Genomic DNA, 12,652 nt, shown 5'->3' with positions numbered 1-12,652 from the left:
TAGTTTTATAGGGGCAATTGAATTTTCTACATATTATAAGCCTTAATTTAACCAACTTTGGGATGGCATAACTCTCGCAATTTTGTTGCTAATTAAAAACCCTTTGGAGTTATTATAGACACAATTGTCATCTATCCAATGGTACCAATAACTTGGTAGTACATCAACCAGGGCTGGAAATAATTGGGTTTTAAGAAAAACTCAAGGATTTCAAAATAAATCAAACTTTAGCAGATTAGAACTTCTATAATTTGCAGGTAAATTGGAAACCGTTAAAGGGTGTGATAGACTAAATTATCCTCTACCCGATAGTACCAATTAATTGTTCCTACATTAATTAGGGCTTGAGATAATGAGGTTTTAACCACAATTAATTTTCAAACTTTTAAACCTCAGGCCTCTAGCAATTAAATCGCAAAAAATACCCCTTCAGACAACCCGCTATAAAAAAATGTCCCCAACACAACTACAGACTAAACTCTACAGTCAAACAAAATCACCACCCAATTCAATTCAATGACCTCCAATAATAACCCCCTTTCAAAAACCGATACCAAACCCCAAAAACCTATATGCCTATACCCATGCAACTAACAATTTCGCATGTACAGTGTACAACCCTCAACCCTAACCTTCAAAGAAACTTAATACAATCGGACACTATCCTTAAATCAACTTCAACTCTACCAGATTCATTTTAACCATGCTATATCACAGATCTTACTATCCAACCCCCATGAATAAATAAAATAATAAAAAAAAACGAACAAACGTCTAATCATTAAAGTTAATTGAAACAGAGAACCCATTGGTCAAACACTCACCCTCTGTCATAATAACTGTCAGTCATTTGAAGTCGCCGGGGGGAACTTTGATATTTTCAAGGTGAAATTATGGGGAGAGGAGAATTCAGTTCAGAGGTATCACTGACCTAGACCGTACCATAAACTAAGCTATCACCGTTTGATATGAAGGACTGCCTGCATGAAGGCTGAAGGTAGCAATTTGTAATTTTGTATGTAGAGTATCTATGGTAACCAAGTTCACAGGCGAGATCTCTTACCACCTCTGTTCAACGTACTACGTAGTCGCAGTCGAACACTGACTGCTTTGAAAGTAATATTACGCGCAGTCGAAATATTGAGCGGTGAAAATTTTTATTCTTATTTTTAATGATTCTTTGTAAGGGCCTCTACAAGGTTAGGTAATATTTACAGGAATGTATACAGCTAATAGGAATTATGGTGTATTAACGTAATATCTAGGCGGGTTTTGTTAAAGGGAGGAGCTAGCTAGACTAATCATTATATATGGCGAGTTTTAACAAGCGAATTTAAAGTCTATCTCGTTGCGCCTTACGCCTTATTATGTTAACCTTCATGTTTACAGCTAATAGGAGTCTTTGCGGATTTTGTTAAAGGGAGGAGCTAGCTAGACTAATCATTATATATGACGAATTTTACCAAGCGAATTTGAAGTATATCTCGCCGTGCTTTGCACCTTATTAAGTTAACTTTAATGTTTACAGGAATCGATAGAGCTTATTGGAGACATTGCGGATTTTGTTAAAGGGAGGAGCTAGCAAGACTAATTTTACCAAGTGAATTTATTAACTATCTCGCTATGCCTTGCACCTCGTGCGCGCTTAGGAACTCGTCTTGCTACCCAACCAATGAAATCACACAGTTAGAAAGACGCCATCAGAATTATGAGGCGTGACGCGATACTAAGGTCTCAAGCCCCGCCCACAAAACCCGCATTGAAATTAACATGGGGCACAATAATTCCTAGTAGCTGTATGTATTTTTGCTAAAAGTAATATTGTAATAATAAGTATGATTGCACTAATTACTAATTTTCTTGAGAAATTAATTAAGGTTTGTTACATGATCATAGGCTAAGGGTTTTGCTTAAAACATAAATTAACATTAAATTAATGAATTTCACTTACCGTCATACTTTTTGTTGTTTTATAAAGGATTCCCCACTGAAAAAAATTACACAAATTATTGGAGACAATTTCTAAAATACCAGAATATTTTTTATTCATTTCTAAGTAATTAATTAATTAACTGTACATAAACAATTAATGTTAATTTAACAAACAAAAACAAAACAATTAAACTGGGCTCAAATTGGGATCATTCTGAAGACTTTTTGGCTGATTTTTCTTGACATATTTAAGTAATAAAAGCAAAGCTGCTGGTGTTACACCTGGAATTCTGCTGGCGGCACCAATCTTAAAAATTAAAAAAAAAAAAAAAAAAAAAACACCCAAAACTTAATTCATGCTTAAATTCAATTAAATTAATTAAAAATTCATATTTACTGTAATTGGTCTAAATTCATTAAGTTTTTCAACAACTTCATTTGATAAATTAATACCTAGCCTAAAATATTATTAAATTACATTAATATTAATGTCAATTTTAAATAAGCAATAATTAAAATTAATTAATCTCAATTTTAATCAAGCAATAATTAAAATTAATTAATCTCAATTTTAATTAAGCAATAATTAAAATTAATTAATCTGAATTTTAATTAATTAATAATTAACATTAATGCCAATTTTAATTAATTAATAATTAGCATTAATGCCAATTTTAATTAATTAATAATTAACATTAATGCCAATTTTAATTAATTAATAATTAACATTAATGTCAATTTTAATTAATTAATAATTAACATTAATGTCAATTTTAATTAAGCAATAATTAAAATTAATTAATCTCACTTGTAATAATCTAAATTTTCAGGCAAAAATAAATTTTCCTCTCTTTGAATTTCACTAATTTCATTTTGTTGTTCATCAACTAATCTTGCATATTGTGCTTAATTAATTAAAATTAATTAAAGGTAATTAGTAATAGGGCCTACTATACTCGGGAAATTAGTTTTAAGTGAGTTAAATTAAATTAATTACCTTCAACTTTAATTCTATTAGCAATATGTCTATTATTAAACTGAGATTTTAAATTATCAGGAATTAATTTCTCAAATAATTTAATGTTAATGTCAGGATGCTCCAATAATTCAAAAGCTCTGTTAATAATTAATAATTAAACTTAAACGACGTTTAAAAGATAATTATTTAAATTAAAAAGGTCCCTTACGTTTTAACATGATGATTTTTAATAAAATTCATATTTAAATCTCTATTCCATTCAATCGGTGATTTAGATATTGATTTTAAAATATCAGTGATTTCTTTTAAGGCTTGTTGGTCCTTTGAGAATTTATTATAACGTTCCTGACTAACGCATCCAACTTTAAAACCTTTATCAGTTAATCTAGTATCAGCATTGTCGGGTCTTAGTGATAACCTGAACTCAGCTCGGCTAGTGAACATTCTATAAGGTTCATTAGTTCCAAGTGTAGTTAAGTCATCAATAAGAACGCCAATATATCCCTCAGTACGACTGATTGTTAAAGGAGGCTTATTTTGAACCAAACAGCCAGCATTGATCCCTGCTATGATACCCTGATAAAAGATATACACCCATATGTTCCGATATTTTAGAAATTACCACAATTCATGTGTAAGATTTAAGTTTTAGGCCTAATTTTAGCCATTTTAAAGGCGTTTAAGGTTTAATTTCACCCTTTTCAACCCCAAAAACTACTTAATTTAATATAATTAAACTTAATTTTGCCGTATTAATCCCAGCTATGATACCCTGACAAGATATATTCACACATCCCGATATTTTAGAAATTATCACAATTCATGTGTAAGATTTAAGTTTTATGCCTAATTTTAGCTCATTTAAACGCGATAGAGTTTAATTTCACCCTTTTCAACCCCAAAAACTACTTAATTTAATATAATTAAACTTAATTTTGCCGTATTAATCCCAGCTATGATACCCTGATAAAAGATATTCACACCCATATCCGGATATTTTAGAAATCATCACAATTTATGAGTAAGATTTAAGTATTAGGCCTAATTTTAGCCATTTTAAAAGCGTATAAGGTCTAATTTCACCCTTTTCAACCCCAAAAACTACTTAATTTTAAAAAATTAAACTAAATTTACCATATTTTAATACTACGACGGACAAAGGCTTAATCTTTCTTATGCTTATCAGCAAATTCCTTTAATTTTTTCCAAAGTTCTTCAGGCTCGTCAACTTTAGGGACGTCGTACTTTTGACTAACATAAATTCCAGTGTAAACCCCGATTCCGAAAGCGACTAACGATTTAAACATTTTAATTCTAATTAAAATTAAACGCCGATATCTTTACGATTGCGTAACGCGAAACGACGCGGATACTGTAGCAGACAACGCGTTCGTCGCGTTTGGAAAAGCTATAGGTTCGATTCAGTTCAGTTCTTTCTAAATAGGGCGCTAACTTCAAATTTTTAAAAACAACACCTAAGCCTAATTTTACCCCAAAAAAGTTCCTATTTTCAACCAAGGCTTAGGAATAAAAGCTTAAAATTAATTAAAATTTACCTGAGCAGCTGCTTCTTCATAACCAGTTGTTCCATTAATTTGTCCAGCAAAGAATAATGATTTTATTTTTTTAGTTTCCAAAGAAGTTTTCAATTCTCTGGGGTCAACATAATCATATTCCACTCCGTAACCTGGCTGGGTCATAACTACGTTTTCTAAACCAGGAATCTCATGAAGAAGCTTAATTTGAATATCTTTGGGCAAGGTACAAGATATGCCACTAGGATAAACAATATGGCTGTCTAAACCTTCGGGTTCCAAAAATATTTGGTGATTTCTGCCCTTAAATTTTATGATTTTTGATTCAATTGACGGGCAGTATCTGAATTAAAAATCATTGAATATAAATTACGTAATTAACTTAATTTAACTTACCTTATTGCCGAATACCAATACTTGTGCCAAGGCTTAACAGGTTAATTTGGCGTTTAACCGTAATCAAAGTGATGCGTCGTCTGCTTCACAATAGAAACGCGATATTTAGGACTCCGAAGCAGACGATACATGTACGATAAGCCTTGGTGCACGCATCGGGAATAAGGTTAATTTAATAAATATAAAACTAAATCACCTAGGACCTCTTGTTTCCTCCATAACATGCCTACTTAAATGCAAATTTTCTTCAATAATTTTTTCAACAACGGGTGTTGTAAATGTTATATAAGTATTCAATTGTTCTTCTGCCTTAATCCAAACCTCATCATTCATAAATGAAAAAGGTTCGGGTGGATTATCACCAGCTACTGGTTCAGTTTTTGAGTAATCAATCATGTTTCCATCTAATCTTGGGGGTGTTCCAGTTTTAAGCCTACCTAACCTAAACCCTGCTCTTTCTAAAGTTAATGCTAAGCCTACAGATGGTCCTTCGCCTAATCTACCAGCGGGATACGTTTCTAGCCCTGTATTAATTTGTCCACGTAAAAACGTCCCTGTTGTTAAGATAACAGCCTTACTCTCAATTTTATTACCAAGTCCCGTTATTATACCCTGGCATTTTGAATGTTCATTAATGATCAGATCTTCTACCGTTATGGCTTCAATCTCTAAATTAGGCTTAACGAACATTTCGGCTTGTAAATGTTGCTTATAAAGCCTACGATCTATTTGGGCACGAGGTCCTTGTACAGCAGGACCTTTTCTACGATTAAGCATTTTGTATTGCAACCCAGATTTATCACAAATTCGTGAACATACACCGTCTAACGCGTCAACCTCTTTCATAAGGTGACCTTTACCTACACCACCAAATGACGGGTTACACGACATCTCACCAATTGTTTCAAGTTTTTGAGTTACTAATAACGTTTGACAACCCATTCTGGCTGCGGCAGCCGCGGCTTCGGTGCCAGCATGACCACCTCCAACCACTATTACGTCGTAACATACGAAACTTTTATGAATTAACCCTAATATTGAGTTTTTAAGAAAGGTTTTAGGGTAAATCGTACGAATTCCGCATTTAAGCATGATTAAAATAAGTTAATTTCAACTCTGAAAAGAATACGGTTTTTCAAAAAAATCATAGCGGAAAGTGTAGCAGACGATGCTATGATGCGACACCGAACCGAATAGAGCAGCGCTAGAAATAAGCAAAATCGCGACGCAATTTCACCGGGAAAATTGAACAGTAAAAACACACGTTTATATGCAAATATTTTTATTTTAATTTCAAAATTAAACGTAGGCACTATTTATTTATTTATTTATTGCAATCTTACATTTGATGAATGAAGTTTAATCAAAAAACAAAAACAAATTTATAATACACCCTAATATCGAGTTTTTAAGAAAGGTTTTAGAGTAAATCGTACGAATTCCGCATTTAAGCATGATTAAAATAAGTTAATTTCAACACTGAAAAGAATACGACTTTTCAAAAATTGCATAGCGGAAAGTGTAGCAGGCGATGCTACGATACGAAACCGAACTGAATTGAGCTAGAAATAAGCAAAATCGCGACGCAATTTCACCGGGAAAATTGAACAGTAAATACACGTTTATATGCAAATACTTTTATTTAGATCTCAAAATTGAACGTAGGTACTATTTATTTATTTATTTATTTCAATATCACATCTGATTAATAAAGTTTCATCTCAAATGGAGATCAAAAAAACAAAAACAAATTTATAATAGATATCTCCGTATCTCTTGTGACCTCTGACCTACAATTCACGGCAATGTTCTTTAATGACTTAGAACACTTTATAAGCTTTTAATATGGTCACAAATAATAGGAACAATTCAAAAATACAAAAGCAGTGCTACTTTCACTGCGAAATAAAAAACAAAAGGGGAATTGTTTTTAAAGTACTTAACTTCAATCATAAGCCTATAAGTAGGTGGGGTTTAATAGGCTTATGCTTCAATTGATGTCAAAATATATACTGATAACAAATAATATATCAATTTCAAAAAACCTCTTCTTTTTCGACAGTTAAGCATCGCTTTAAGGCTCAACTTCAAGCGAAAAATGTACCTTTTTTCCAGGTTTGTCTGATTGGTGGTTTTCTTTCTTGAATTCGGAATCCGATGTTTCCGAAGGGGACATCAACTTACCTTCCGGATTATCACTGAAGAATTCCTTACTGCTGAAACTTAGTATTAATTCCTCAACTTCCTTCTCAATATCGGAAGTTGTTGAAGAAACACGAGGAGATTGCGTCAAGTTTGTAAAAATGCTTTGACTTGCACTCCAAGTTACTTGAGGAGGTTTGGTTTCCGTTCTCCAAGAATAGATGGAATCTTCCGCAGTGTCTTCACTTCGTTTGCGTTGCTTGGAAACTTTCAATGGATCTGGTAAGGGCCATGAAGTTTGGTGTTTCATTAACTCGTGTAGTTCGCCCAAAGAGTCATTTTCATTTATTTTCCCCAAGTCTCCATGAGTCTTTTGATCATTAAATGATTGAGGGTTTTCTTGATTTTCAGTAGAGTTAAGTGTTTTCGACAAAGTTTCCATATTTTCGTGAAATTTTGACGAGTTTCCAAGACTTTGTGACGAGTTTTCAGGAACGATTGAAGATTTTCCATTACTTTTTGACGAATTTTCAGGAACGAATGAAGATTTTCCATTATTTTTTGACGAATTTTCAGGAACGATTGAAAAGTTTCCATGACTTCTTGACGTATTTTCAGGAACAGGTGAAGACTTTCCATGACTTCTTGACGTATTTTCAGGAACGGGTGAAGACTTTCCATGACTTTTTGACGTATTTTCTGAAACGGGTGAAGACTTTCCATGACTTTTTGACGTATTTTCTGAAACGGGTGAAGACTTTCCATAACTTTTTGAAGAGATTTCAGGAACGGGTGAAGACTTTCCATAACTTTTTGACGAAATTTCAGGAACGGGTGAAGACTTTCCATAACTTTTTGGCGAGATTTCAGGAACGGGTGAAAAGTTTCCATGACTTCTTGACGAGTTTACAGGAACATTTGAAGATTTTCCATGACTTCTTGACGAATTTTCAGGATCGATTGAAGATTTTCCATGACTTCTTGACGAATTTTCAGGATCGATTGAAGATTTTCCATTACTTTTCGACGAATTTTCAGGAAGGTTTGAAGATTTTCCATGACTATTTGACGAGTTTCCATTCGAACTCCTTGAACGCGATTCTTCCTTACGCGAATCATCTTTAGACTCATAATCTCTATGACATCTCCATGAGTTCGAATCAGATCTTGTGGCAGAAGATTTTGGTTCGCCCCAATTAGAGCTAGATCTACTACTCTTAATCTTATCTCTACTACGGCTCATAACATGTGGTTCATTTCTCGAAGATTCAGAACTGTTTTCCAATATGCCTTTTTCCTCAACAATAGCATCTTCTAAACTAGGCATTGCGCCTTCAATTGCAGGAAAACGGGACAGTGATTTCAAAGCAAGATATTCCCATAAAACTACCTATAATTTCAGAGTCCCCAATCCAAAATTTGCATAAAATTAAGTATTCTTCAATTAAAAATAATTAATAATTAAAATCACCATATTATCAATCCCAAATGTGTAAATCGTGTAGTTGAAATAAGTAATACTAAATATAGCACCAGAATGCTTACACTGTTCAACATCATCAAATTTAGTCCAATCTAATCTTCGGTCATTAATTATTTCAGCCAAGTATAAATCTCCACTATAGTTTATTAATTAATTAATTTATTATTAAGTTAATTATTCTAAATTAAATTGGATGATACGTAATCTGAAAAAAAAAATCGGGCCGCGCTAACTGTGGCACAGTTTCAAGTTGGGCGGGACTAGAGATGTGAAATTACCGTAATTTTTAAAAATGGTAATTTACCGGGTAAATTACCGAAAAATTACCGATTAAAATTTTGAAATTACAAAAATTACCGTAATTTATGGTATTTTATGTTTTAACAGGCTTATTACCGCGGTAATTTTGTAATTTACTGGTAAATTACCATTGTAAAATTACGGTAAGATATAAATCGGTAATTTACGCGGTAATTTTGTAATTTACTGGTAAATTACCATTGTAAAATTACGGTAAGATATAAATCGGTAATTTACGCGGTATTTGGTAAATTACCGGTTATTTACGGCCGGTAAATTACCGACTCACATCTCTAGGTGGGACACCAAAAAATGGCGGAGGAATAGTCGGACTCATTGGTAATTGGCTAAGAAGGCCTACAGACGAACCAATTACAATTAAGTCCGACCATTACTCCCCCATTTTTTGGAGTCCCACCCGACCTGAGCTGTGCCACAGTTAGCGCGCCCCGATTTCTCTCAGATTACGCATATTCCCGCCATAATACTCGAATCTAATAGCAATATTATTAAAATTACTTTGGAGATGAGAAAAAAAGGGATTGTAAATCACATGGATGCCATATTGCTGTTACTGATTGGTTCATGAATTGAAATTCATCAAAAATCATGCATTTTTTTGATTGGATATTCCATATTTTTATGACACCGTTTTCAGTGGTTGAGCAAAGATCTAAAGTGGCTGACCAATCCTTTTTCAATTGTTAAAAATCATTGTTTTAAAATTAAATTAACTTTTAGAATTTTAGTTAAGCTATAGAGAGTGTTCAAAGGGGTGAAAATTACTAAACGTAACTCCTCTGTTTTCCCCCATTAACCTTCTTAAAATTCGCCGCCATTTTGGTGGTAAGGGGATGAGCCACCTTAAGCCACACCTCTTTGGCCTCTCTTTTAAGGAAGGACGCAAAGGGAGGTAATTACTGAACGTCAGGCCTCTGCTTAGCCAATCAGGCGCATTCTCTCATTAACCTCAGTAAAATTCGGCGCCATTTTGGCGGTATGGGGAGAAGCCAACTAAAGCCACACCCCTTTGGCCTCTCTTTTAAGGAAGGACGCAAAGGGGTGTAAGTACTGAACGTTAGGCCACTGCTTAGCCAATCAGGCGCATTCCCTCATCAACCTCAGTAAAATTCTCCGCCAATTTGGTGGTATGGGGAGAAGCCAACTAAAGCCACACCCCCTAGGCGTCTCTTTTAAGGAAATGCTCAAAGGGATGCAAGTACTGAAAGACAGGCCCCTGCTTAGCCAATCAGGCTCATACCCTCATTAACCCGTGTAAAATGCGCCGCCATTTTGGCGGCGGTATGGGGAGGAGCCAACTTAAGCCACACCCCTTTGACCGCTCCCGTCATTAAATCTGAACCAATTAAAACGTACCCTGTTAAAATTATCAGGACACGGAATGTGAGGAGGCCAACTTAGTGAAACAATAGAACCATCAAGGTTCTCGGAAGGTAAAACAATCCCTACATGCCCAACACGATTGGTATGTACTATTTGCACCATACCATTATCGTGACTGCAATTAATCATCAACTAAGTTGTTCAAACTTAAAAATAACTAAGAAATTAATTAATTTCTTTATAATGAATTACCCTAATGCCACAAGATAACGATTATAAGGACTGGCAGAAAGCACTACAGGATGTCCATTCAAGACATTATCAAATACTTGGTGGGTTTTTTCAGCTATTTTCCATATTATTAAGATACCATCTTTGTCTAAAAGGTAGAGTACATCGCTACATCTTTTTAATTGCCAATCTAGTGAAACAATTCCCTGAAATGTTTAATGTATAAACTAAATACGTGCACTGCAATTCTTTGGGGGGGATTTAAACGTAATTAATTTAAATCTAAACACTTATTTAAATACTGTAATTAAACATACTAATTTAAACTGCAAATCTAGGGAAAAAAACATTTTCCTGAAATGTTTAATGTATAAACTAAATACGTGCACTGCAATTCTTTTGGGAGGGGGGGATTTAAACGAAATTAATTTAAATCTAAACACTTATTTAACCATTGTAATTAAACATACTAATTTAAACTGCAAATCTAGGGAAAAAACATTTTCCTGAAATGTTTAATGTATAAACTAAATACGTGCACTGCAATTGTTTTTTTTGGAGGGGGGGGGGGTAATTTAATAGTAATTAAGTTAAATTTAAACACTTATTTAACCACTATCATTAAACATAGTAATTTAAACTGCAAATCTAGGGAAAAAACATTTTCCTGAAATGTTTAATATATGAACTAAAAACGTGCACCTCAGTTTGATTTTTTTTTCTATTTAAACTTAATTAATTTAAATTTAAACACTATTTTAATCACTGTCATTAAATATATTACCTAATTTAAACACTATTTTAACCATTGCCATTAAAAATATTAAATAAAACCGATATTAACTGAAACCATTAATGCAGACTTTTCGTCTACCGTTGCAATCAAAGTATCAAACTTGTCTAAATCTCAATTAAAATTTTAAAAACTTACGGTTCTCCAGACAAATTTATAACGACATTTAAGATAGGAAAGATCACTGATATCCCAAATCATCGCTGTCTTGTCTCTACTAGCAGTTGCAAGAACATGATCAGCTTTCTTTGAATGACAAAATGAAATTGCAGTAACTTCATCAGAATGGATGTCTTCAGTAGGAAGATTACGAAAAGCCGGTTTTCCTTCTCTCAAATCGATTAAAATAAACTTATTGCCCGCAGCGTAGGCCAATATACCGTTGGAATTAATGTCACTAATTTGCGACACATTTCGGTAATCCATTTTACGTTTATCCATCATAATCATTTAAACTTGGTGCATTAAACCGTTAAGCCTTGGTAACAATTCACGACTCACAACAAGACTTAGTAAGTATCTTACGTATCGACTTCACTAAGTTTTAAGTCTAATTAAACTTAATCAGAAACAATTAGCTACTTGAAATCACGTCTCGTTTTTTAACTTGTACTTTCACGTAAAGTTTTACGACTGTTAAACTGTTTGACAAAAGAGAAAAGGAAAATGGCTTCCTTCATCACTTCAAGTTCCAGTTTGAGTTTGTGAGTTACATCTACACCCGGCACTGCAGAAAGACGCCGTGACCCTATCGGCAGGAGACCCAAAAATTAGCCAATAGGAGGCCACCAAGGGTTGTAGTCTATTTTTCCGGGAACTCTGAGGTCAAAGTTTAGCGCATTTAAAGCAAAATGTAGTAAATACGTCATAAACGCGGTTAGAGATACTATATTTTTGATTATAGCTATTATGATGGAATTTTAGAGCCAAATAGCCTTAACTCCAACTCAAATAGAATTAAATATGGAGGGAAAATATGACGTAACTTTTCCTGTGCTTTGGTCACGGCCAACTTAGATCATCTCCTCCGTTTCCTCACTTATATAGAGATACTATATTTTTGATAATAACTATTCTGATGGAATTTTAGAGCCAAATAGCCTTAACTCCAACTCAAAATAGAATTAAATATGGAGGGAAAATATGACGTAACTTTTCCTGCACTTTGGTAACGGCCAACTTAGATCATCTCCTCCGTTTCCTCACTTATAGAGATACTATATTTTTGATTATAACTATTCTGATGACATTTTAGAGCCAAATAGCCTTAACTCCAACTCAAATAGAATTAAAGGACCGAGGGAATAACGCACACACGGAATAACGTATAATCGGAATAACGCATACAAACCGGAATAAGGCATAATGGGAATAAGGCATAAACGGAATAGCGCATAAACGGATTAACGCATAACCGGAATAACGTATAACCGGATTAAGGCATAACCGGAATAACGTATAACCGGATCAATGAGTTCAGAATATATGTATTTCTAGAGTTTTTGTTGAATTTCCTC

The 12,652-nt window shown here is 33.7% G+C and overlaps 2 protein-coding genes across 2 annotated transcripts; both read right to left on the bottom strand.

Annotated features, from left to right (window-relative positions):
- Positions 1-2,019: 2,019 nt before the first annotated feature.
- On the bottom strand, positions 2,020-5,991 carry LOC149615717 (5-taurinomethyluridine-[tRNA] synthase subunit MTO1, mitochondrial). The gene is made up of 7 exons (XM_089857386.1): positions 5,039-5,991; positions 4,468-4,789; positions 3,120-3,487; positions 2,930-3,048; positions 2,741-2,837; positions 2,330-2,390; positions 2,020-2,239 (listed from the first exon to the last, which is right to left on the bottom strand). Exons 1-7 carry the CDS (start codon positions 5,932-5,934, stop codon positions 2,120-2,122), a joined length of 1,983 nt encoding a protein of 660 aa, XP_089713512.1. The 5' UTR covers positions 5,935-5,991; the 3' UTR covers positions 2,020-2,119.
- Positions 5,992-6,109: 118 nt separating this feature from the next.
- Positions 6,110-12,344, bottom strand: LOC149615716 (uncharacterized). The gene is made up of 6 exons (XM_089857385.1): positions 11,274-12,344; positions 10,364-10,548; positions 10,145-10,286; positions 9,287-9,459; positions 8,456-8,603; positions 6,110-8,374 (listed from the first exon to the last, which is right to left on the bottom strand). Exons 1-6 carry the CDS (start codon positions 11,583-11,585, stop codon positions 6,917-6,919), a joined length of 2,418 nt encoding a protein of 805 aa, XP_089713511.1. The 5' UTR covers positions 11,586-12,344; the 3' UTR covers positions 6,110-6,916.
- Between the last annotated feature and the right edge of the window lie 308 nt (positions 12,345-12,652).

This window comes from Phalangium opilio, unplaced genomic scaffold, assembly GCF_054372755.1.
Source record: "Phalangium opilio isolate 3A_F unplaced genomic scaffold, DU_Popi_V2 ptg000217l_1, whole genome shotgun sequence".
Lineage (NCBI taxonomy): Eukaryota > Metazoa > Arthropoda > Arachnida > Opiliones > Phalangiidae > Phalangium > Phalangium opilio.
The sequence above is the reverse complement of the archived record's forward strand: the minus strand, read 5'-3'. Positions and strand labels throughout refer to the sequence as shown.

Coding starts and splice junctions, on each gene's coding strand:
- LOC149615717 (XM_089857386.1), bottom strand. CDS start 5,934: ATGCTTAAATGCGGAATTCGTACGATTTACCCTAAAACCTTTCTTAAA. Junction 2,838..2,929: donor TAATAGAATTAAAGTTGAAG/GTAATTAATTTA, acceptor TAATTAATTAAG/CACAATATGCAAGATTAGTT. Junction 2,240..2,329: donor ATGAATTTAGACCAATTACA/GTAAATATGAAT, acceptor TTAATTTTTAAG/ATTGGTGCCGCCAGCAGAAT.
- LOC149615716 (XM_089857385.1), bottom strand. CDS start 11,585: ATGATTATGATGGATAAACGTAAAATGGATTACCGAAATGTGTCGCAA. Junction 10,549..11,273: donor ATAAATTTGTCTGGAGAACC/GTAAGTTTTTAA, acceptor TAAACATTTCAG/GGAATTGTTTCACTAGATTG. Junction 10,287..10,363: donor CGTTATCTTGTGGCATTAGG/GTAATTCATTAT, acceptor GATTAATTGCAG/TCACGATAATGGTATGGTGC.